Source organism: Mustela nigripes, chromosome 8, assembly GCF_022355385.1.
Source record: "Mustela nigripes isolate SB6536 chromosome 8, MUSNIG.SB6536, whole genome shotgun sequence".
In the NCBI taxonomy this organism is placed as follows: Eukaryota; Metazoa; Chordata; class Mammalia; order Carnivora; family Mustelidae; genus Mustela; species Mustela nigripes.
This window is the reverse complement of record NC_081564.1, coordinates 34390784-34416824: the sequence shown is the minus strand read 5'-3', so window position 1 is coordinate 34416824 and position 26041 is coordinate 34390784. Positions and strand designations below refer to the sequence as shown.

General features: G+C 44.1%; 1 protein-coding gene across 1 annotated transcript; it reads left to right on the top strand.

Annotated features, from left to right (window-relative positions):
* Positions 1-25332, top strand: RAB12 (RAB12, member RAS oncogene family). Its single transcript, XM_059409210.1, has 6 exons — positions 1-550; positions 14139-14199; positions 20947-21085; positions 22090-22179; positions 22809-22913; positions 24129-25332. Exons 1-6 carry the CDS (start codon positions 28-30, stop codon positions 24240-24242), a joined length of 1032 nt encoding a protein of 343 aa, XP_059265193.1. The 5' UTR covers positions 1-27; the 3' UTR covers positions 24243-25332.
* The last annotated feature ends 709 nt before the right edge of the window (positions 25333-26041 follow it).

Genomic DNA, 26041 nt, shown 5'->3' with positions numbered 1-26041 from the left:
TGCGCTTCCTGCCCCTCCTCGTCCGGGATGCTGCTGCCGCTGCTGCGGAGTAGCTGCTTCCCTTCCTCCTCTCCCGGCGGCAGCGGCGGCGGCGGCGGCGGCGGCGGCGGCGGCGGTGGTGTGGACGCGGGCGCGGGGAGCCCGCCGGCGGCGCAGCTGCAGCGCGGAGCCCACGGGCCGCCGGGGCCGCTCGAGCGGACGGACACCCAGCCCGGGGCCGACCCCCGGCGCGCGGCGGAGGCCGAGGGGGCGCCGGGGCCCGGGGCGCGGGGCCCGGGAGCGGGCGGCGGCGGGCGGCGGGCCGAGCGGGAGCCGTATGCCTGCATGGATCCGGGCGCCGCGCTGCAGAGGCGGGCCGGGGGCGGCGGCGGCCTGGGCGCGGGCTCCCCGGCGCTCTCGGGCGGTCAGGCTCGCCGGAGGAAGCAGCCCCCCAGGCCGGCCGACTTCAAGCTGCAGGTCATCATCATCGGCTCCCGCGGCGTGGGCAAGACCAGCCTGATGGAGCGCTTCACCGACGATACCTTCTGCGAGGCCTGCAAGTCCACCGTGGGTAAGGGCGCCGGGGCTGGGCCGGACCCCGGCTGGGCCCCTCCGTCGCCAGCGCTGCCCTTCCGCGGTGCCCAGCGCCCTACCGGCCGCGTTTTCTTTGCGTCTGTGAGCCTCTCCCCCTCCAGCTGGGTGGCCTTGTATTTGGTGGATGGGCCTCGGTGAAATTTAGGGGGAAGGGCGGCTCCAAATGGAAGTCCCTCGATCCTGTTCTAAAGCCAGACCGAGATTTTCGTGGTAGTCTCCACGCAGACTTGTCCTTGGGGCCTCCGGGCCGTGCATCCTCCCACGACGCAAACCCCTCACGCCCCTCCCACGGCCTGATCCCAGCTGGTTTTTGAACCAGCGTCCCCTCTCGCACCCTCCAAGGGCCGGTCATGAGACCGGGGTGATGCATTGGTCCTGTTCAGTTTTCAGGGACAGGGTGAGAATCTCTCCACGGAAACTCTTGGCCCTTCCATTACTCACCCAAGAAAAAAGGTGCTGCGAGGTGGGAAGCAGGCGGGCAGCGTAGTGAAGTTGAAGCTCTGCGCCTGGCGAAATGGCCAAAGTGGGTCATCTATAGCGAATCCCGGTGCTTAGGCTCGCCTTGTGAGAATCAGGGCTTATTTGCTAATTTTGAACTCACTTTTCCAATGCGCCGACATAATGAAGTTTGAAATTCCCTGCGGAGGCTCTGTGGAGAATATTAAGACTAGAACTACACCAAGTTTCTCGTTTTAACTGTCAATGCGGGTCAGAGGGACTTCAGCTGTACTTGTCGGTGACCTCAAATAACCCTGGGACTTGCTGAAATGGGGAGGAGTCTTCCAAAATCACCTAAGTGGGTGAAGTGCAGCAGTGAAGTAAATACGTGAGGTAACTCCAGGTCAGAAAGTATTTCACCCGCAATGGAAACTGCAGAGGGGAAGTTGTTTAATGAAGTCAGATGTAGGAGACTTGGTATGGAAGTTCGTCAGGTTGGTATGGGTAATAGTTTTTTCCTATGGAAAACCCGTTAAAGCTGTCAAACCTAGGGCAACCACATAGATGAGCTAAGACTTAGAAAGAAAGGGCAGTCACCTTCAGTGATAGGCAGCAAAGGATCTCCCGCAAGGAGGTCCAAGAAACATTGTGTAGTATTAAATTTGAAGTACAGAATTAAACATATCTTCCGTGTTCCTGTCCACATACGTGGCCTTGTAACCAGAGGTAGCCAAGGCAGTACAATTTGGGGAAGAATGGTTTTTAAATGTAACAGAACCGTACATTAGAACATTTTCAATGTCTAATTGGAAAATAAAACCCCCAAATTTCATACTGTCTTTTTTGTTTCTCCTTTGAGAAGTGTTTTCCTTGGTCCTTTTTTAGAATGGACTATTTGGGAAATGCTTGGGCTCTCCGTACCCTTTGTTTTTAAAATGATAACTCCTGGGACCGTGATAAAACTGAGTAGCATTATTGTACCTGTTTTAAATATCCAGTTGGACCATATAGAGGATAGGGAGTTACTGAACGATCAAATGAGGTTTACATTGTTATTTTAGTACCTGGTGTAAAAAGAGGTAAAGGCAGTTTAGTAGAAGTAACAGTGTTTGATGACTGCATACTTCAAAATATATAAAAATAAGGGATAATATGACTGCACTGTGTGGTAAAGAGAAATCAGCCCAGGCACTGATAGGTGGGGATAAATGAGAGGTTGGAGGGGTGGGGTGTGGATAGGAGATGGGCGGAGATGTGCTTTAGAGTGGGAAAGAGAAGAGGTGAAGAAGAGTTTTCTGAGCAGGCTAAGCAGGCAGTCGTGCAAAACCACCCCGCCCCCTTCACCGCCAACTGCAAGTACAGGCTTTCACTTGTACTTATGACGGACCAGCCATAGATATCAGAGGTTCCCACAACCACCTCCTTAGGTCTGATTAATTTGCTGGAGCAGCTCACAGAACCCAGAGAAACCTTCTCCTTTGTAGATGACCAGGTAATTGTAAAAGGATGTGATGCAGGAAGTGTTGTGGTGGTCCCTGGGGATGACTTTCTCCCCATATACCATGTGTTCCCCAGCCCTCAAGCTCGGAACCTGCGCTTTTGGGTTTTATGGAGACTTCATTACATAGGCATGGTTAAATCACTAACCATTCATGATTGGGCTCAGTCTCCATCCCCTTTACCCTCCTTGGAGCGGGGATCAAAAATTCAGGCCCTCTGGGGTGCCTGGGTGGCGCAGTGGGTTAAGACCTCTGCCTTCAGCTCAGGTCATAATCCCAGGGTCCTGGGATCGAGCCCCACATCGGGCTCTCTGCTCAGCAAGGAGCCTGCTTCCTCCTCTCTCTCTCTGCCTGCCTCTCTGCCTACTTGTGATCTGTCTGTCAAATAAATAAATAAAATCTTAAAAAAAAAAAAAATCAGATCATCTAATCACTTAGTTGGTTCTGCTGACCAGCCCCCATCTTTTCGTGACCTGGGGGGCATTCCACAAGTCACCTCATTAACATACCAAAAGACATCTTTATAATTTGCTCCCTAGAAAATTCCAAGGGTTCTAGGAGCTCTGACCGGAATGTGGACAAAGGCCAAATATATTTCCTAGTATAAATCACAGTCTCACGGCCACATTCTGGGAAAGACTCATTAATAGACTTTAGGAATAAGGCTTCAAGACCTTGACTGCCATGCTAAGGAGCATGGACCTTATCCCATAGCAACTGGAGCTGGAAAGGCCTCTGAATATAGCATTGGCATGGAGACAGTGAAACTTAATTTGGCAAGATTGCATAGGATATTTATTTGGGAATGATGAAGAAACAGGAGGCAAGGACACCAGGCAGTTTGGTTCTCTTTCCTCCTGGCAAACATAAATATATACATTTCACATATCTCCCACGCTGCTACCATTGTGGGGTTCCTTATGTGGTTGGGTTTTTGTCTTGCTCATTTTTGTTTCTTCCAAACATAGCCTATAGTTCTTGGCTCTCTAACTGTTGATTAATTGTGGGAAGTTCAGAGAAAGTTGATAACCTCTGGTCTAATTCAGAGTACGAAGATACTTCAAGAATGCCAGCTAGCCCCCCCCTTCAGTCTCTGCCTCTGAGATGTTTGTTCCTTCTTGCAATCAGATCATTTACGGAGCATCTACTGGGCGTGAGGTACTGTGCTACTGACTGGAGTTCCACTGCTAAAGGGGACGTGGTCTCCAGAAGTGGCTCAGAGCCTGTGGGGAACAGGATGACCCATGTTGTTAAGAGCGGTGATGGAGACGTGTGCAGAAGATTCGAGGAACGCAGTGCAAGCCCCTCTCATACGGGCAGCAGGAAGAGGCTTTGTTGTCTGCATGCTGTAAAGATGAATTCATTCCCCAAGTACCTTTAGAAGAATGCTATTTAAATGTAGTGTTGGGTGTGGTGAACTGTGGTCGCCTCACCTGAATGCCTCCCTGCTGAGCAATTTAGGTCATGGCCAGTTGTCCTTCTGAGGCAGTTTTCCAAGAGTAGCAAGATTGGATCCACGTAGAGGAAGATTCTCTTCCTCAGTGAACTTTCCCTGTCCGGCTTGCAGACGTGTGCTGCTTGTGACAGCAGAGTGTGGAAGAGACCCCGGGCCCCACACCATGGCCGGGAAGTCTCTGAGCATGCGCCCACCCACCCACCCCGTGGGTCACTCAAGTGACGGCCTCATCTAGCTCAGAGAGGAGAGTGGCTCCAATAAGTGCCTGGTTACAGAGACTCAGATTCACTTGAACTTTGTGTAAGAGTGTAGTGGAAATCCCAAGGGATTTGAGAGAAAGAACTTAATTTGTAAAATGAGTAAAATGTTGGTTTTTGTTTTTTGTTTTTGTTTGTATTGTTTATCAAATCCGAAGTTCATTTGGTTTAAAACACACACAAAATCCGCCAGGCCATGAAAGGCTAAAAAGACTATATTTACTTAAGATATTTAAGTAAAAACTTTTGAAAGACTATTTAGTAATTGACCTGTTTAATGGAAATTGCCTAGGTGGAGTATTATTTTCAAGTAGGATTTTGTATCCACAGAATTGAATTAGCCTGATATAACTAGCATAATTTGACAAGTCCTTTAAAAAGTACAAGGCAGGCGTGCCTGGCTGGCTCAGTTGGAAGACAGCTGTGTGACTCTTGCTCTCAGGGTCCTAAGTTTGAGCCCCACGTTGGGTGTATAGATTACTTAAATAAATAAACTTAAAAAAAAAAAATACAGGAGCACTGTTTCGAAGTTTAGGAAGTGAAAACAAATTGGTTCTGTTGTAGAAATTTACAACTATCTGACATGCAAGAAAGCCCTTTAAAATTTTGTATTTCTTGGACTTTGTTTTATTTCTGAGTACTTGTTGGAAGCTAGCTATTAACTTTGTTTGAATTAAAATGGTTTTACCAGGTAGCATCCACCTTCACCCCTTGCACCAGCAGCATTGCATTCTAGAAAAAAAAACACTGGAGTAAGAATGAAGAGCCTGGGCTTTTGATTTAAGGCTCTGTCACTAACTAGCTTGTGACTTTGGATACGTACTTTCCTTGTCTCTGCATACAAAATATAACATTCTATTCGCAGTAGTTACTGTTTATTGAGCACTAACTATATCCCAGCAAAAGGGACACTGTCTGATCCTCACAGCCATCCTGGAATTTATTCCCATTTTATAGATGAGGAAGCAAAGTTTCAGAGAGGTAAGCACCTTACCCTCTGTGGCATAGCTGGTCAGGACCAGGACTATAAGTGAGTTCTTTCTGTTTGTTCCTTAGCTTACTCTAAGGTTTAAAGTTACTTTGCTCTGTGAAAATTCTGTGACTCACAATCAGACATCACAGAGTCCTTCAAGACTTAATGGAATCTGGTCCCCCTGCAGGCCTGGGAAGATGGCAAGATCGTTGACCTATGGTATCACTGAAATTAACTTTCTTTAACTATGCCGCTATCATCACCCATCACTTGCATTCTGGATTTTAAAATATGCCCTAAGAATTAGATTTCTTACCTAACTATTCAGACATTCAAACATCTTCAACGTTTTACATATTTATTAAAATTTTCCAAAATTTTATATGTACGCTCCGGGAAAGTAGGAGTAAGGCAGTCTAGACCAGAATTCCAATTTTCTCGGGCGGTTAGGTATCCCCCCGGCAGTGGAAGCCTGGGGCTACCAGTTGTTCTATTTTGGCAACTAAAGACATTTTTTGAAACTCTGCTGTTACCAACTTTTCAAAAAATAAAGGAATAAGAAAAAAAGGTAAAGTAGACAAAAAAATTATTAGGAGAGACATACTATCAGAATTAAAAGTTCTCTGACTTCAGTTGCAAGGACCTTAACACTCTGCATTTTCCTCGCTGTGCAGCAGTGCAGTAGACACACCCCTACCCCACCCCCCACCCCCACCCTCCCGCCGCCACCCCGCCAACCCGGCTGGCCCCAGGAGTAAGTGCTCGTAGGTAATGGTGCTTCTGTCAGTCCAGAGTTAAGCCGAAGGTGCTCTGGGGACCCTGCTTCATGGGCAGGAAACTTGGTGGTACAGGTAGGGGAGAGTATTTTAGCAGGAAACAGGTGAACACTAAGCCCCTGCGGAAATGGCTTTCTGTGGTTCTGGCCTCGAGTGTTAGGGGACGCGCTGAGTGAAATGCAGCCCACGAGGGTCTGGTCAGCTTTACCTCATAGCAGTGAAAGCACCGTCAGGGGAAGCTGACTGCTTGTGCTTCATTCTGGAAACAGATCAGACTTTTTTGCCGGAAAACCCAGAATGAGCATCTACTACTGGATTGAAATTCTAAATCGTGTATTTTATTTTGCTCCTGTTTGCTCTTATGCAGTCTTCCACAGTCTTCCATGCCATGGCTGATCTGCCTAAGTGTTTTCACTTAAAAGAGAATTAGGGAGCATGGTCCAGAATTCCCACCCCAAGAGCCCAAGACCGAGAGCCTCTTCAGTGCTGTCTCACTGCCCTGCCAAAATGATGTAACACGATGACTCAGGGAGATGTGAGTGTGAAAGGAACAGATGCGGATGGTTAACGTTTCGTTTTTATACCAGCAGATGCTATGCATTGTCATTAGCTTGATTTATTTAATGAACTGGGTGCAAACGGAGAGCGTGTCCCTTCTTGTGGAATAGTTCGCTTTCAAAGAAAGTATGGAAATTTGGTTGCCTTCTGGTTGTTGAAGTTGAATAAAAATCTGTTTAAAGGCCTGACTTAAGTGCATTCAGCCTTTCTCTCTCTGTGCCACACGGAAGAAGAAAGGTTTCATTATGCATGCTAGAGATCGAGATTCTTGAAGATTGCTTCTCTCCCTCCAGCCACGTAGAATGGCCGGGAGCCATCTGCTAGCAGATCTTAGAACTGGCTTCAGAAGGCAGAGTAGGCTCCTCTGAGAACTGTTAAGTCCAAAGTATTCTCCAGCCTTGAGTGCCAGGTACATTGTTCTAATTAAGCATTTGTTGGAATGTGTAAAGTAAATGTAGCTTTGTGTAATGCAGTCAGTCAGTAGGTATTAGCAGAGAGGCTGTTTGTATTTATTTATGTGAGACAACGCTCCGCTAGCCATTTTGTAGGGCACAAAGCTAGTGCCTCCTTACCCGGCTTGTCCTTTTTAGAAGGGCAAGAGACAGAGTCGTGGCAGCAGCCACAATAAAACGTTGGGAAAGAGATAAAATGCTATGTTGCCGTACTTGAACAGAGGAAGAAATTGATTATTCTCCTTTTGTCCTTTGATTGTACAGCTTTGACATTTGAAAAACCAAAACTACAGATCTAAAAAATAGTGCCCTTGATTGAATGTGATTATGTTTTTCAGAAACTCCTTATCCGTTAAAACCAGAAAACACAGCACCAGCTCAACAGAACACTATATTCCATGGAAAACCTTCTCCTCCCTCTCCTCCCCACCCCACCCCCCCACCCAAAATCTGGCAGCCACCACTGTTTGGTTTCTGGGGCTTACATAATAATGTCTTCTTAGTTTGCAAAACTGAACAATAGCCCACAACTCCACCTCAGGCAGGCCTGTGGTAGAAGTAGCTGATGAATAAAATTCTCATTTTCCCACCTTCCTTTAGGATTCAGGACCCCCTGAGACTGAGCCAGGCCCCAGGTGAAGGGCTGTGCCCAGGCCTTCTCTTGTCCTCAGAAGCCTGCACCAGAACCTCGGGCCTGGGTGACTGTTAACCAATCACACCTACCGTCTTTCACTTTGAATTTTCAACTTCTAAAGAAAACCTCTCCACCTTCTCCTTGGCCACTACTCCTTCTAGAGAGGCCCCTCCGCCCCCAGTCCCCTCAGTGTGATAAGTGGAAGGAGTGGGTCTGAGAGGTGGACGCAGGGTCCCGGGTGGGAGGCCCCTCTCTCACACGAGCAGTCGTGTGTCTTTAAGTGAGCGACTTAAGTTCAGTTTCCTCATTCTTGGAAAGAAATAAGGAGGACTTACATGCTTTTCTTATTCCTGGTACAGGAATAAATGGGAGTGTAATATCTTGGGTACCTGGCCTGAAAGAGACCATTATAAGGATCGGTTATATTCCCTTCTCCTAATTTATGCCATAGATGCAAAACCTCTGAAACACTCTACAAATAAATCTTTATCCTTTAGAGAGACATACTGAAATATATAGGTGAATGCGAAAATCAAAATGTAGGGGTATCTGGGTGGCTCAGTCGGTTGAACATCTGATTCTTGATTTTGGCTCACGTCATGATCTCAGGGTTTTGGGATCGAGCCCTGTGTGGGGCTCCATGCTTTGTATGGAGCCTGCTAAAGGTTCTTTCCTTCTCCCTCTGCCGCTGCCTGCTTCCTACACATGCTCTCTCTCTAAAATAAATAAACAGATCTTTAAGAAATAAATGTAAACACGTGACCCAGGTGAAGTGCAAAATGCATTTGACAGTCTGCATTTTTATGGACCTAATCTGAGTAATAGTCAGAGTAAGTTAATGTTTTGTGCATATGACGAAAGTATTACTGGTCCACTGTTGATCTTCTGGGGCTTGGGGTTTTTTCCCCAGATTCTCCTCCCCTCCCTCTATATTCTGTTCCTCTTAAGACCAAAGGCGAGTTAACTTTGCCTTTTCAGAGGGGTCTGTCTGTAACCGGGAGTAGAGGAAGCCTTGCTGGTGCAGGAACTGTTGTCCAAGGCAGCCAGCAAGCCTCACTCTTCTTTTTAAAAATATTTTCCTAGCAATGCAAAACTAATATAATCTAAAGATACGTTTATACCTTCCAGCTGTCCCGTCTGTGAGGCTGCACAGTGAGGTGGGAGGAGTGTAGCTTGGAGCCATCCACCAGGTTCAGATCAGTGCCCTTTATACTTACCTGCTTGGCGACTGGGCTGCTGCTAGCCCCTCTGACATCAGTGTCTTCATCTGTAGAATGGGGACAATAATACCTGCCTCATAAAATTGTTAAGAGGATATACTGCAGTGAATTAATGAACATAAAACCCTTAGAATAGTACCGAAGCGCAGTAAACAACATAGAAGAGTTCTTAATATTTGTATTAGGAAGGGAACAAACGCCCTCCTGTGAAGGTCTTTCCTACGTGTATATGCTTCGTGAAAATGCTTACCTGTTCTCACGGGCTCTGTGGGTGCACATACTTGCCTCCCTCCCTGCCTCTCCTTTGACATCGAACCCCTCAGATCATCCCTGACTCATGCACCTCGTGGTACCCCTTTGTTGGTCCAGTCAAGTGCACGGCTCCCTCTTTGCACTGCGTGTGTCAAGGACAGGGAGACAACTAGCTGGCGCGTCCAACTTGGAATGATAGGATAACTCTTAACTGATAGGATAGAGCCTTCATGTCCTTGGCCCAGTGAGCATTTCTAATGTCATACCATCATTTTTCCATTTTAATACTAGTACCTTCTGCTGGGTATTTTACAGTCGTAGCACTTGGTTTCTCTTGCGTTGAATCGTCATTGAATCCTATTTTTCTTTACATGGTGCTTTCCTCTGGGGACTTAGGTTGTACTCTCCTCTGGTAGGTGGTATTTGGGCAGAAGACTGGCCCCACGTGCTGGCGACTTGTTTTCCAATGTTAAATTGACCTCTCTCTGTGTGACTTTGACTCCTTTCTTTATTTTCCCACTCTCTACTCCATGAAGACGCTGGAAATCCTCTCCCTTAGTAGAAATATCATGTCCGAGATTGAAGGACACCTTATAAAATCTGTATCCCTGGAAGAAAAGCCACTGTGTAAACTTAAGACCGTTATTTTAAAGTGGCAGTAACATCATAACCACTGTTTGAATGGAGACAAATTTAATTTCAAAGTCTATGAAATATTTCAACCTCTTGAAAGTTAAGTAAAATAAACTCAGATCTTGGGGTTATAGGGGAGATGGGCAAAGAAGTAAAAGGGGAGAAGTCCATTCAGCTGTCATCATAGGTGGATCCTGGCGTTATTTTTGCTTTTATGTGTTTAGCTTTTTGCTGGAAAGGAATGTGAAGAAAGAGGCTTCTGTTTATTTTTGCCATTTTCATTTTTTGTAACTTCTTATAGCCTGGCAGAGAGAACTATGGTAATGTTTTAGAAATGTTTTGCCTGAAGGGGAACTTAGAAATCTTATCAGCAGTAAATATGCCAATTCTTTATGCTATTGCTAAGGTTTATGAAAGACAAATACAAAGGCCAAGTGCAAAGTTAAGCTTTGTTCTTTTACAGCTCAGTTAGGGTGGTTCTGGGTCATTTACAGAACATTTCACACCTTCCCTTTTTATGCATGCGTATGACATTCATTATAACAAGTTTTCATTGTGGGCAGTGTTATAAATTTGAATCTAGATCCTGCCACTCAGCTAGCATGTGAGATGACCTTAAAGCAAAGCACCTTGACCTCTCTCCACACTGGTGTCTCCCTCTGTTAAATGAGGATAATAATGCCCACTTCATTGGGCCGCCACAGGATCCCGTGTCAGCACAGAGGGTCTGACAGATGTCCACTATCATTGTTGCTGAAGAAAAGTAAGATCAAGAAGACATGGTGACTCAGATAGAACCATCTGTGCCCATTGATACAGGAATTATAGCTCTGTGAATTGTGTCCTTTCTGATGAAAATATTTTTACAAAGACTTTTATAGCATTAGTAAGCTTAAAGGTATCTCCTGTTGCTAGAATAATTCACTTATTGGACCACTTCCCATATAAGTGACTGAATCAACGATTACCATAATAATCCCCTGCGGTGAGGGCACGGAGGGAGAGAGTATGAGCTTATTAGGACTGCCCCGTCCTTTAAGGACTTACCATCAACAATTGGAATTGTAGGAGAAATGAAACACTCTTGTTTCTAGGTGACTTTATGTGTCACCAGACCCTCAGGACATCTGTCTTTCCTTCTTACTAAGGTGTTTTTTGTGAGTTTTATTGTATTGTTTTGTTTGTACTGATCAGTCCTGAATTTCCTTAAGCTTTCCAAGAAGAGTCAGCATTTCTCCTTATGTGTCCAATGTTTGGTAGAGAAGAAGGAGTGGCTTTCATCGATCAGATTTCATTGATCAGATTGATGGAGTTGCTGTTGTGTGTACCAGGTTGTATCCTAGACTGCAGGGAGTCAGAGACGACTGTATCCTTGGGGAGGCACAACACAACAAAGAAGGGATAGGACAGTTCAGGTCCAAGAACAGAGTGCACACTTGGGACTTGGGGGCAAGCAGAAGGGTTCAGATGGGGAATCACCTGGGACCAGAAAGGTTTCTGGACAGACAAGGAGGTGCTCTAAGAAGAGAGAACAGCAAAGAAAGGCACTTCTTTGCCAACTGCATGGGCTGGTGATTTAGGTCAGTATGACTGAGCCCTTTGAGGGCAGGGACTGTCCCCATCAATTGATGGTAGGGCTGATGGCTTTCCCTGGTCATCGGGCTACCTGTAGGAAACAGGGTTTTCAACAAGGGCCACAGATGGAGATGCCACTCTTTTTGCCCCTTGCCTGTTCCTAAACATCGGTCCTAGCAGCTCCTCGGGCCAGCTCTGTGCTGACCGTTCCTGAAATGAATCCGCTGAATATTTGAGGCTGTGGAAGACTTACTACCTTCTATGAAGGATTATTATAACTTCTCTGACATGCAAATCTTAAAATAGGCAACTCTGAGATTTTTTTTCTTCATGTAAGATGGTTTTAAGAAACATTTAGTTGTTAAAAGCCATAAGCTGGAGTAAGTTTCCAGTTGTTACAGGCTACTGAATGGTAGTTAAATGTGGTAAAGGATATGGCATTCGAGAGAGAGTGTTCTTTTAATGGGCTCTTTTCTTTTATGGGGTTTTAGATTTAGCCAAGGGCTATTTTTCTGGGTTTTTTTGTGAAGTTGTCATTAATCTCACTGAAACTAGACAATCTTCAATTTGGCTCAGCAGATTCTTAATCCTGTTCACTGTCGATTCATATTCGTTTTGTTTTCCTATTAAATTAGTAATGTACCTACTGCCACATGGTGATAACATTACCGCTTATTTCCTGATTCTGAACACTGACAGCCTTAGCTTTTACCTTTATTCATTGGGCTTTGTGGTTACAAAGGATTGTTCGTAAAAATTGCCTAAGTTTTTCAAGTAGGTTGAAAAAGAGTGTCTGACATATTCAGGCTGAGAGTGATTCTTGAGAGGAAACAGCCTAATCAAAACAAAAATTACTGGTGCTGGCTGTCTTGAGGGCTTCTTTCAACTGACCTGAAGCAGAGCTCACCAAAGAGGAATCATCTGCCAATTCTTTTAACAAAGTAGCAGCCTCTGTAACAAGTTTTACCGAAGTTACAGCCCCCTTAGCTGAAACTTAAAAAAACGAAACAAACCCAAAAACCCACAAGGTATCTGGAAACAAAATAAAATAAAATAGTGGTCATGACAAAAATATGAATTTGATTTGTAGTTTGCTATCACAGAGTAACACGATGAGGCCCTCACTGTAGCTGATAGCAGGAGTGGCTGTTTTGTCCTTAAGCTGTGTGTGTGTGTGTGTTTAAAATCAGAACGTAACAAATATCTCCAGGCTGTTTCTTGTGCCTTGCAGAAGAATATCACTTTAGTGACGTTCTTCCCTATGGTTGAGTCATTCAGGAACTCTGAGGATACTGGTAGTCCACAAACACGCTTCCTGTTTCAAGGCTGGTTTCGAGTGTCGTTTGAGTTTGAAGAGCAAATCGGTTCTAGAACTGAAAGTGAGATGGAACTAACCAGCTTTCACTCCGTGGCATTTGAAATGATGGCTGGTCTAAGAGATTCAGAATTAAAACATTTTCCCTAGCTCTGTTCTCTTGTGAGAGTTTATATTCCTGCCATTTCTCTTCATTGTACAGACCGAGAGCTGCCCTCCCCAACCCCGGGTTGTAAACATGTCTTTCTGTATTGCAATGGTATCTGCAGTGTGTTACTAATTATAAAAGTCAGTCACATGTCTTTCGCTTCACCTCAAGAACATCATCTGACTTTGCAGTGCTGCAACAGATCCCTGAGATGGAGAGCCCAGGAGGGGGTCCTCACCCACTGGGTGGCTGCTGAGCCCTCACTGGCAGCGGCGGGCCCCTGCCCGTTAAGAGGCCTGGCAGCACAGCGACCCTGGATCTCAAGAAACAGGCAGGAAGTGGTTCCTGGAGGGAGTGTTTCTAACTCTCAGATTCCATTGGCATCCCTTTGGTTTGTTTTTGTTAGTTGAGAAAATGGTGTAAAAAAACATTGTTTTGAAATCTACAAGTTTTCAGGGCGCCTGGGTGGCTCAGTGAGTTAAAGCCTCTGCCTTTGGCTCAGGTCATGATCCCAGGGTCCTGGGATCAAGCCCCACATTGGAGCTCTCTGCTCGGTAGGGAGCCTGCTTCCCCCTCTATCTGCCTGCCTCTCTGCCTACTTGTGATCTCTGTTTGTCAAATAAATAAAAATCTTTTTTAAAAAATTAAAAATTAAAAAAAATAAATCTACAAGTTTTCTATAATTGAGACCTGTATCAGGTAACATATACAAATGAAAATTTGGTTTAAAAAGTTACCTGAAGCTTTAAGAGCTTAATTAGAAAAGGACAGTGAGTGATACATGATGTTTTGTTCAGTGTTAAAATCTGAGGTCCTCACCTGTGAATAAAAATTAAAATTGGGTATGTTAGCCTGTATAAGTAAGTCTTTTAAAAATAATTCCTATTGTAGCTGTTGACAATGTAATAAAGAAGTCCTGTTTATATATTAACTAAATTTGTTGTGAATGCTACAGAATTTGGTAAGATAATTTCTAAATTCAGGCTGAGACTGTTTGAAATTAAGGTTGTTCCCTCCATTTCCTGTAAGAATTTCCCCCAGTGTATCATTCTTTTTAAACCTTTCAATTGTTAATGTAATTACCAAATGCATTTTTTAGTGGCTTTTATGCTGAACTTGTAGTAGTGATAAATCATACTACGTTTAACAAATGCTACATAGGTAGTTCTTGGTAAAACATGGCGTAGGTTGATTCGTTCAGTTGCCTGTGGAAGCGTAGACTCGGCGCCACACGCATTGGTGGACTTTTGTTTTCCTTTTAGGATTTAGTGACAGGTTTTTTGTTTTACTGATAACGATACAAAAGGTACAAATAGGATTCTTTTTTATGGAAAATTGATCTTTATCTTTTGCTTCACTGTCATTTGTTTTATTTGCAGGTGTTGACTTTAAAATCAAAACTGTAGAGCTAAGAGGAAAGAAAATCAGATTACAGATCTGGTAAGTGGGGGATCCACCCCCAGTAACCACCATGTGTGTTAACAGTCTGTACGCCTGTCTAATAAAATTAACTGTCCAAGCTGGCTTGCCTCTCCTACTTTTCCTCTCTTGCTCATCTTTAAATAAAATGAACAGTGAGAAAATTTAGAAAAGACTACTTATTTCATCCTTCATTTGCACCTGGGGAATGGTGAAAAAAGAATGTTACCTTAATAATAGCTAACTGGGGACTCAGTGCCTCTTTCCCAATCATTTGTATTCATAGCCAATTTGTCATCCCCAAGGTGATTGCCCCAATGATTGTCTTCACATTTTTAAAGTAATTTTGTTTGATAGTATGCAAAAAAAAAATTGCAGCCCATTGCCGACCCAATCTGTGCGGTTTCAAAGCGGAATACCCATAGACGGTTCGGGGGCTGCCCGGGGTGGCGCCGTGTGAGCACCGCGGTGGGACACGCATGCTCCCGCTGGCCGCGTGGCTCATACCGCGTGACATGAGCCCCGCCTGTGCCAACTGGGAATGCATCCAGAGCCCCCAAGAGAAGCCCCTTCTCACAGTGTCACGGGTGAGCAGCTAAGGTCGCCGTAGGGGACCTGCGGGGCACTAGGAACTGGCTGTGGGCACCCAGCAGCCCACAGGCGGCCCTAGAAGCCCACCCACGGGCCGCAGAGCCCCTCTGATGCTGGCTTCAGCGTGGCGCCGCCGAGGGGCTCCGGGATGCCCTTGTGTTGGTCACATATGCTGCCGTGTACTCAGCCTACTAACTCCTCTGCAGGTCCACCTCAGCTCTGAATGTTTGTCCACCATGTGTGTGTTTGCTTTCATCTGCGTTCCTTGCTCCTCATCTGTGGCATCATCGGTCACCTAACGCTTGAATGTTAATGCCATGCCTTCATTCTCCGCCCGCGCCCCTGGGTGGGCACTGCTGCCCACCAGAGGGGTCTGAGGTAATGTCTTTGTTTGGTCTCCTGCCACTGTGTGACCCACCATAAGGACTGTTTGGGTGTGGGAGTGTGGGGGTTTGGGGGTTTGGGCTTTGGTTTGGCTATGAAACATTAACACTCTTGCCTAAATACTTAATGACCAAACAAATGGGTATTTCTTACTTTAGTAGCCCTTTTTTTGGAAAATCTGCTGCCCAGTTTTTAAGCTCTGGAAGGGACAACAAAGTATCTTCCCCATGAGCTGTTGTTTCTGATTGTAAGCTCTCTCAGGTAAAGACCACCTCTCAAAGGACTACTCCAGTGGTTCATCTCTGCCTAGCACCTGTGGGTGAGATCCTATCTGAAGGGCATTACTGAACAGAGGGTGATGGAGCTAATATTAGGCCATCTGTGGAGCTTGTTTCATGAGTGACGGCAGTGTCTAGGTGATGACATCATGGCCTGGCTAAGCAGATGTACCTTAATTACTGAATTCATACTTCAGTTTTCATCTCAGGCAGTAGTAATCTGACCTATAAAAAGTATGTTCAAATGTCCTGTGGCTCCCTGGAATTCAGCCCACAAAAACTGTCTGTGCCCATGACATTGGCTCCTTCTGGAATCTCGGGACAGTGCCTCTGAATATCTCTAAGAGGGCCTCACCTGTGACTCCCACCTGTGGGGAAAAGCATGCTGGGACAGTTCTAGGAAAGGCACAGGACACTCCGAAAACCATTATTTCTCTGGGAAGTAAATGCATTCCCCGGCGTAACTGCTCTGCTTCTCCTTGACTCTACTGAAGAATACAACTGAGGAAAGAAATCGAGATTTAGTGACTGTATTGAAAAGTTGATTATGGGGCACCTGGGGCAACCTGAGTTGGTTAAGCGACTGCGTTCAGCTCAGGTCATGATCCTGGAGTCCTGGGATCGAGTCACACATCAGGCTCCCAGCTCCACAGGGAGTCTGCTTCTCCCTCTGACCTCCCTTCTCATGCTCTCTCACTCTGTCTCTCTCTCTTGCAAATAAATAAAATCAAAAGAAAAGAAAGAAGGAAAGGTTGATTACACGTTTTCCACCAGGAACATTCCAGTGATTCAGTGAAGGAGGAGGACATACGTTTTCCTAAAGGGGTTTTCAGCAGTGAATAACACATCCACAAAATGCCCGCCACTTGTTAATCACACAAAACTCAAAGCCAGATTGTTGTCATCTGAAGCATTTTGTGTAGAGGTTTAAACATTTCCTTCATTATTGTTAACGGAGTAGATAGAATGCAAGTATGGGGGTTGAGGCTCACTGCTTAAAGGAACACAGGACTCATTTCAGAGAAGCCGCGCTCGCACCGTTGCTGTCATAGTCTGCTTTGTTGCAAGCCCGATGTCACCACTTTGCTGTCGCAGTTGATGACCCAGGAGGGGCCAGGAGGGCTCTTCAAAGAGCCTCAGTAGCCTTGCTCTGCTAAGAATAGCTGTGCTCTGATTTTCTAGGATGATAGTCCATGGACATTCCCAGTTGGTTTTCACAGAGATCTGATTAGAAGAAATGCATTTTTTTTCTTGATGTTTTCTGGATATAGCCGAGCTGAGGAAATACTAACCAGAGGTTCCTAAAAGTTTAAGATACCGAAAGCTCCAGATGGCATTGTCACACTTTTACGTGACATTTTATATCATTGCCATATTTTTCAGTCCCTTGATTATCTGTGGCCAGAAAAAAAGACTTTTCTCATCTCTGTGCTTAAAAGTGCTTTTTTGTGTAAGTGTAGCTAAAACAGTGTGTGTCAGCTAGAAGACTGCTTCATGAATTGACATTCAGATGCCATCCTGAAGATTAAACACCGGGAATTAACATGCATCATATAAGGGCCCCACCGACCTGTACAGCACGCCTCAGTCTTCCCTGTGGGGGACTTTGGTTTTAGCCAGCTTTCTTATGTCGACATCAAGGCTTGCTTTTCGTTCTCTGCTTGAAAGAAGTGAGGACATTTCGTGTGCAGAAATTGATTTCTGCCCTGCAAATTAATAATTACGTCTATAAGTGGATGTATTAAATACAAGTAAGAATCTCTAAGTTTTCAAAGCATTCTCTTATTACAAAACTGGGGAAATAGAATTGCAGGAGTTCTTCAGTTTGCACCAAAAAGCAGAGAGAGAAATAATCACCGCATATTCCAACAGCAGCAGATGACAATTTAGCTGACATTAGTACACTGCAAATCTCGAGAAATCCTCTATCACGACAGTGAAAACTCGGGTTTATGGAGATAAAGAGGAAATACTAGGATTCTGCATCTTCACAGAAAGACAGAAGTATGATCACTGCATTGGGGTCTTAGCAGCTAATTTTTGAGAAGTAGGAACTCGGGTGCTTGCGACTTCAGTGGTACTGGCGCATAGGAGATCTGTAATCAGTACTCGCTGAGCTGTGTCTGCATTTCATTTCCCTGCTCTTTGACCGTATGTGATAGCAGATAATTTAGTAGGGGAAATAAGTTAAGCAGAAGAGCTTCAGAGGAATAGAAGACAAAAATTTGCATGAAATGACCCACATATTTTGGAAATAGAGGACAGTCTCTCAAAGGAAGATGCTTTTCTACCTCAAGCATTCAGAGCTGGAAACAAGTGGACGGAATTTAAGGAATGACCTTAAATGGGAGTGGCAAATTGATTAACGGTTCCTCTTTGGGGTTTTTGTAAACTGTACTTACTGGCTCAGTTATTTGTGTTAGAATGATTGCCTCTAATTTTGCATTTTGAGGTTTGCCCTCTTCTCTGTGTCTGAATGAAAACCAACAAAGATCGCTAATTTCTTAATGTTTCTGAGATTCCTGACTGCCTCACCCAGGCGACAGGTGTTTTTAACTTTATGAGAAATGCCCTTTATTCTCCCTATCATTCAGCTGTTGGCTTTTTTATTATTTATTTTTTATTCTAGAAATCTGCTGTACAACTTCATGCCTATACATAACAATATTTTACACACAAATAAAGGAGTTAAAGGAGAGTAGGTTTCATGTCAGGTCATCTTACCACAATAAATAAAAACATTTAAAATTAGGGGCACCTGGGTGGCTCACTTGGTTAAGCGGCTACCTTCAGCTCGGATTCAGGGTCCTGGGATCAAGTTCCGCACTGGATTCCTTGCTCAGTGAGGAACCTGCTTCTTCCTCTCCCCTGCCTGCTGTTCTGCCTACTTGGGCTCTCTCTCTGTGTCAAATAAAATTTTTTTTTAAAAAATGGTTAAATTAAAAAACCATTACTTCAGGGCACCTGGGTGGCTCAGTGGATTAAGCCTCTGCTTTCAGCTCCAGTTGTGATCTCAGGGTCCTAGAATTGATCCCAACATCGGGCTCTGCTCAGCAAGGAGCCTGCTTCCCCCTCTCTCTCTGCCTATCTCTCTGCTTATTTGTGATCTCTCTCTGTCAAATAAATAAATAAAATCTTTTAAGAACAACAACAACAAAAACCCATTACCTCTAATTTCACTGTTTTTGAGCCCCCAGTGTCTAGATTCTGATTCTTTGAATGTGTGCAGAAATTCATGTCAGTTGAGTTGCACTAAACAGCCAGATTAAAGTTGCTTAGAATAAAGGTTTATTCTATTAAATTGTTAAAGTACTATGCTAACCAAAAATTTTAAAGTAGAAAAAGGTATAGTTTTTTTGACTTTTTAAAGAAATGAGATACTGTTTCTTAACAGTATCCAAACAGCACAGCATATTTTTTTAAAGTATTAAAAATATTTGATCAGATCCTAATTTGATCAAACCATAACTTGTGATAGACTGGGAAACCATGCTCTCAAAGATTTAATTCCTTATTGATTCAAAAGTATTAATTATAGGGGGTGCCTGGGTGGCTCAGTCACTTAAGCATCCAACTCTTGATTTTAGCTCAGATCATGATCTCAGGGTTCTGGCATCGAGCCCAGCGTCGAGCTTCACACTGGACATGGAGCGTGCTTAAGATTCCCTGTTGCCCTCTCCCTCTGCCCCATCCCCTTCTAAATAAAAGTGTTGGTTTTTGGTTTTTTTTTTAAAGATTTCATTTATTTATTCAATAGAGACACAACAAGAAAGGAAACACAAGCAGGGGGAGTAGGAGAGGGAGAAGCAGTCTTCCCTCTAAGCAGGGAGCCCGATTCAGGGCTTGATTCCAGGACCCTGGGATCATGACCAGAGCCGAAGGTAGACGCTTAATGACTGGGCCACCCAAGCACCCCTAAAATATGTATATTATACCCTTGTCTCCCTAGGATTCCAGAAATAATTTTAATCATTGATTCCTTGTGTAAATGAAATGGTACCTGAATCAGTTCCTTCTTACTAACCTTGAAGGTGCAGTGCCCATTAGTGTGGTCTTTTAAGGTTTTTTAGGAATCTTGAAGAATTCAGTCCCCATCGATCCTATTCAGTTTTCCAGGTTTGGGGCATTTTAAGTTATTTTGTCTTAAAGTGGCATCAGCTCCCCCATTTTGAACATGTAAACTTCATTCAGCACCTGCTTACTGACAGCCTGCTACGGGCCAGGCACCCTGCCAGACCCTGGTGGACAGAAACAGACCAGCCTTGGCCCTCTTGGACCTTCCAGTCAGAGGCAACTGGGGATTCTTATATCCTCTGGAACAAAGCAAATGGCTTTGCTTTATGTGAAAATGAATTTGCCAACAAGCTTTTTTGTGTCTTTGGCATAACAATGCCATCACTAATGTGAATTAATTTGGGGGCAAGACCAGTGTGAATAAAGCTGTAAATTACAACACAGTTGCCAAAGGGAAGGGTACGTTAGGGAAACAGTCCCACAAAGCGCAGCTCAAGGGAAGTAGTGTTTGATCAGATGCATCTGGGAAAAGCTGCGCGTTCTACCTCTCGGAAACCCACACACTGTCAATTTGGGAGACCTTGAATGGCCTTGCAGTGAAGAAGCCTATTTTCAGTGCCTTGGCCCCCAGTAGTGTTACTGCAGGACCCACCGGTCTCATATGCGCCCCCCGGGAGTGTGCTGTGAGTTCAGGGTCTTTGGGAAGAGCTAAATTACATTATCTTTAGAGAAATTTGTCTCCAGATCAGAAGTCCTGCTCCGTTGAGCTCATTCATAAATACATGATGGTTTTCAGCAGTTTCTTGGCTTATTAGATGGAGAAAATAATGTCTCAGCCAGCTGCTATACACTGTTCATGAGTTTACATCATTCTTCATGTTGAAATGATCGACTTCAGCCTGGAGAATAAATACAACTTCTGGCTTTTAAAGTAGCAGTCAGACAATAATGAACTTTACCATATTTGAAAACCTATTCCCTGCCCCCTTTGACCCCTTTTTTATCTTAGAAGGATTAAGACAGTAACAAGACTGATTTTTTAGTACTTTTCCTTAGCGAGCAACTCTTGGTCATCTTCTCAACAAAGTCAGATATAACCATTGATGTTGGTTAAGCGAGAGTTGGGGGTGGGGGGATGGCACCTGGCTGGCTCCATTGGTAGAACATGTGACTCTTGATCTCAGGGTTGTGTGTTCAAGTCCCACGTGGAACACAGAGATGAGTTTATTAAAAAAAAAAGTTTGTATGGGGTTACACTTTCCATCATTTTACATTGTTTTCTTATTTTCAAAATCTTGGTTTGAGAGAAATTGGGACTGTCTTTGTCTGAATGTAACTAACTCAGAAAAACTACCTCTCACCCCCTACCCCCCACTAATACTGATGCTTATGGATGGACAGGACTAGAAGCAGCATGCAGGGGGTGGGGCATCCGTGTTGGAAGGTGGAGCTGCTCCCTCTGGTCACTGTGTGGGAGCTGACTGTTGCTGCTGTTTCATAGGGACACAGCAGGTCAGGAGAGATTCAACAGCATTACCTCAGCTTATTACAGAAGTGCCAAGGGGATCATACTAGTATATGATATCACGAAGAAGGAGACTTTTGATGATTTGCCAAAATGGATGAAGATGATTGATAAGGTAGGTGTTGCGTTTTCCTGTGAGAACCTGTATTAATCCCATAGACCGAAAAGCCATGGCCTCAAGCCTCAAGGCCCCGTGAGGTGCTCAGTTTGTGGATCTGCTGAGGTTTAAATATAACGCTCTGCCCCCTATTATACTTTTGCTTTTTGCCTTTTTGTGAACAAGTGCTCTTGTTTCTCGAGTACTCTCGAGTACTTCCCATGCTTGTGTCGCAGCAGCCTCACTAGATGGGCGCTGTTCTGCTCCCGTACTCCACACAGAGACGGAGACCAAGACCTTGAGTGACTCGGCCAAGGTCACACCATTCAGGGGCTTTATTTTATTTTATTTTTTTAACTTAGAAATGTAGCTTAACTTTTTTCCTGAATGTAAGATTAATGATACCTTGTCACGATAGAAAATTTGGAAAATCAAGCACAGAAGTAAATTAAAAAATGTATACTTTTGCTGTTCTGAAAAATCAAACTGAATCCATATTCCATGTGGTTTTAAAGCCTGCTTAGTTCACTGAATGTTCTGTCGTGCCAGCTTTCCTGTGTCTTTGAAATTTCTTCCAAAGTATGCATGATTTATTTGGGTGTTGTTGTTTTGTTTTTTTTTTTTAATGGCTGCATTCTTTTTATGTACCTTAACTTATTTCATTCTCCATCTATTTTGTTGGACTTTCTTCAGTTGATGGTCATTGTAAGTATAGGGCTTTGCCTGCGATGTAAATCATTTGCTTAGGATAGATCCTTAGAAATTACTGGTCAGAAGCTCAGAATACCTGTTACTGCATTACGCTCCAAAGCCCTGAGCCCCGTGTGGACTGTGTCAGACCCCGCCTGCGTCAGTCCTGCCAGGGGCGGGGTGGGGGGCAGGATGGGGGGCGGGATGGGGGGTGGGGTGGGATGTGGGGTGTGGATGAACACAATGATAGCAATCAGCAGAGTGGTGTACGTTACCTGTCAGGATACGACAGTGCCCACCTTTGAAATGCAGCTTCTTCTAAAACTCCACAGTATGCTTCAGAAGATGCAGAACTTCTCTTAGTTGGAAATAAGTTGGACTGTGAAACTGACCGAGAAATCACCAGGCAGCAAGGTGAAAAGGTGAGAGGAATGGGGAGTAGAGGGGACGTCGCCGTCCACACTGCTGTGCCGTCTGCCGTTGGGAGACGTTTTTAAGGAGTTTTTTTTTTAATGATGAAATAATTATACAATCACGTCCATCTCCTTTGTTTGGACGTAAAGGAGCAGGAAGTTTTAAAAATTGTTTCAAAATGGAGCGGGGGGAGAGCGGAGGGTCCACATCAGTATATGTGGCATTGTTCTCTAACCCACCATCTCCTACAGAGAAACGTTTTTTAAGCCGTAAAATTGCTTTCATGATTTGCCCTGGGGTATTGTATCCTTCCGTGGAGAACCAGTGATATTCCCATTGTAAATGTCAGGTACATCACCGCTCTGGAACTTGAATGTCCCCACGTCACCTCAGGGATTTTGTTCCACGTCGTTCCTCACTAACCCTGGCGGGGTTTGCCCCATGTGCCTACTTACCCACCTCGGGGGTGTCGCACACGCGAACTCTGTTGGAGCCTAGATGGGGCTCGGCAGACCTGGCCCATCCCTCCCTTCAAGCAGGAGCCCACGCTTTGGTTGCCCTGGTTACAGGCCCCCTGGCCACCTACTCCATTGTGTGGCACCCCCCCCCAAAAGAAATCATGACCCTGTGTTCTTAGTTCGCACAGCAGATCACCGGAATGCGGTTCTGTGAGGCAAGTGCCAAGGACAACTTCAATGTGGACGAGATATTTCTGAAGCTTGTTGATGACATTCTGAAAAAGGTAAAATAATGATACCAGGTAGCTATCTCGTGTGAGACCTGTTGTTCCCTTTACAATGTCTCGGTTGAGAATGTTTGACTTAGAAAGGGAGACAGGGAACTTACTCAGAGGTGAAGAACCAGGTGAGGTGGTTGCCTTGGCTGGAGGCCTCCAGTTGTGGCAGCCGCCATGTCCGTGGGGGGCCCCACCGAGTCCAGTGTTGGCATCCCGTAGGTGTGCTGAGCCCTGAAGATGGTTTGGTGAAGTGACTGGAGCAGGTATAACAGTGTGCCATGTTTATTTAACATTTCCTTTTGTTCTTTTCCCATTTTCCCACAAAAATTAAGACACAGGCAGTGGGGACCTCTTGGAGTGTGCAGGTGTCTCAGGAGGGAGCCCCTGGGTCCTACCTACCTCGCCCTCCATGCTGTGCTCCCCGCGTGGCCCAGTTCCCTTGCCTAGGCCTTTCTGTGACACTAAGCTGCAGGAAAATTGCTGGACAGCTTTGCTGAATAGTTTCTTCAAGCATCTGTAGGCTTAAATTCAGAGATTTTTTTATAAGAACTTAGTTTATGTTATTACTACATATAATCTGCTAATTCAAACAATTCAGTAGCTTCTAATAAAACGATTGTTTATATAATTGCTAAGAGAAGTTATTTCTCCCTTAGTGATGGTAATAACCCCTAAGAATGCAGAACCATTTTTTTCCCCTGAATTAATGCATTAAATTTCCATTATTACTATGTTCTGTGAAAATACATGTTGTTGAGAGAAATCCATCTGGTTTCCTTTCCTTGAACATAGGGTATGATTGAGACTGGCCAGTATTTGTGTGTGGCAGAGAACACCCTGAACCTGGCCCTCATTGTTTGGCTTCATACCTGAACATCTAATTAAATGATGATGATTATAAACCTTTAGTAGAAATACTTTGCTCATATAGAATCGTGTCATCAGGGGCGCCTGGGTGGCTCAGTGGGTTAAGCCGCTGCCTTCGGCTCGGGTCATGATCTCAGAGTCCTGGGATCGAGTCCCGCATCGGGCTCTCTGCTCAGCGGAGAGCCTGCTTCCCTCTCTCTCTCTGCCTGCCTCTCCATCTACTTGTGATTTCTCTCTGTCAAATAAATAAATAAAATCTTTAAAAAAAAAAAAAAAAAAGAATCGTGTCATCTGCAGAACTTCCAGATACATTGCAGGGTTAAATGTATTTGTCTTTTTTTCTTTATCCTTAAGATGCCTCTGGATATTTTAAGGAATGAGTTGTCCAATAGCATCCTCTCGTTACAACCAGAACCTGAGATCCCACCAGAACTGCCTCCACCGAGACCACATGTTCGATGCTGTTGATTTCCTACTTTGGAGACAAAGTGGAAATGATTCCTGGAAAGGGGAGAATGTTCTCTTCTGCACTACAATCATTTTGACAATTTCTTTTCGCACTTTGTAATCCAAGTCACAGCTATACACTAACTTGTAAATATGCAAATATGCAATCCTGGGTAAGTTTGGGTTATAAATTACATATTTCCCTCCAAATTATTATATTTCATTCATTATCCCAGCATCTAGTGGACATACACTGGGAAACATAGTACTTCTAATATGAAGAATGGGAGAAATGAAAGGTATAATGTTTCTTGAAATAAATAATATAATTGTCCTCATTAATTATATTATGAGGACAGAAGATATTCTGATAAGAAGAAAGAAAGTGGTGCTTTGCTTACTGTTTTAAAGAAAATTTGTAAAACTAAAGACTTTTTGGGAAAAAAATAAAGCTATCATAAGTGCTTTTTCTTTATCTACAAGACATTTACCCCAGCTGTAGCATCTCTGAAGTATGGGAGTATTTCTGCCACAAAGCAAAGCTCCATTCATAGCCGTCTTTGAAGGGTATTTATTAATGTTATGTTATGGTAGAGTACTACTAGTTAGAGAGTAGGGGTTTGACTTGGTCCTGAGGCCGCAGAATCTCTTATGGTTTCCTAATGGACATACCCTGTGCTTTTAAGAACTACAAAGATTCAATAAAGAAAGAAGTGTTTTTGAAACTATAGAAGATTTTAAAACAACGCTGCTGTGCTAAACAAATCCTGTTTAAAGGAATTTTAAAGAGATACATTTTACTATATCAAAGAACATACATGTATTTACCTAAACATTCTATACCTTTGTAATGATAAAACTTCTCCCCTTTATGGTGAAGCTTATTCCTATTAAGCCTAGACTGTGTTCTTTTTTTTTTGGTCTGATAATGAATTTGTGAACTCTATCTTTGGTATATCTTTTATTAAACTGCACTGTTTTGTTTAGTCAAAGTAAATAAGTAATTATGTATTTGAATAACTTGGCGTGTCTTGAGTGTTGTGATATGAAAAGCATTGTGGTCTTTCTACACTAATGAAGTGCAAATAAAATTTTGTATTTATGAATGACAGTTGAGTGGCCACATTCCTTTGTGTAATTACAAACTATACATCTGACAGTATTTTCCAAAACTTCACATCTTTTGAGCATTTTAGATGAGAAGAATACAGCATCCTCCACTATGGAAAACAGCCAGACTGCTTCTTAAAAGGTTAAACATAGAAGAACTATGACCCAGAAATTCCACCTCTAGGTACATACCAAAATAAAAATAGAAGGCAGGGACCCAAACTCAGACTTATAGAACAGTGTTCATAGCATTATTCACAATAGCCAGAAGGGGGAAACACACCACATGTCATCAACAGATCAGTGGGTAAACCTAAGTGATCTCTACATGGAACAGAATATTGTTCAACCTTAAAGGAAATCCTCACCCCACACCACAACATGGACGAACCTTGAGGACATTCTGCTCAGTGCAGTAAGCCAGGCACAGAATGACAAGATTCCAATGATATGAGGGACCTAGACGAGTCCAATTCATAGACAAAGTGGAATGGTGGTTGCCAAGGGCTGAGAGTAGGGGGGAATGAGGAGTTAGTGTTTAATAGGGACTTTTTTTTAAAGATTTTACTTATTTGACAGGTCACAAGTAGGCAGAGAAGCAGGCTCTCTGCAGAGAGCCCGACACGGGGCTCGATCCAGGACCCTGGGACCATGACCTGAACCAACAGCAGAGGAAATAGCGACAATCTTAAAGTTTGGGAAGATGAAAA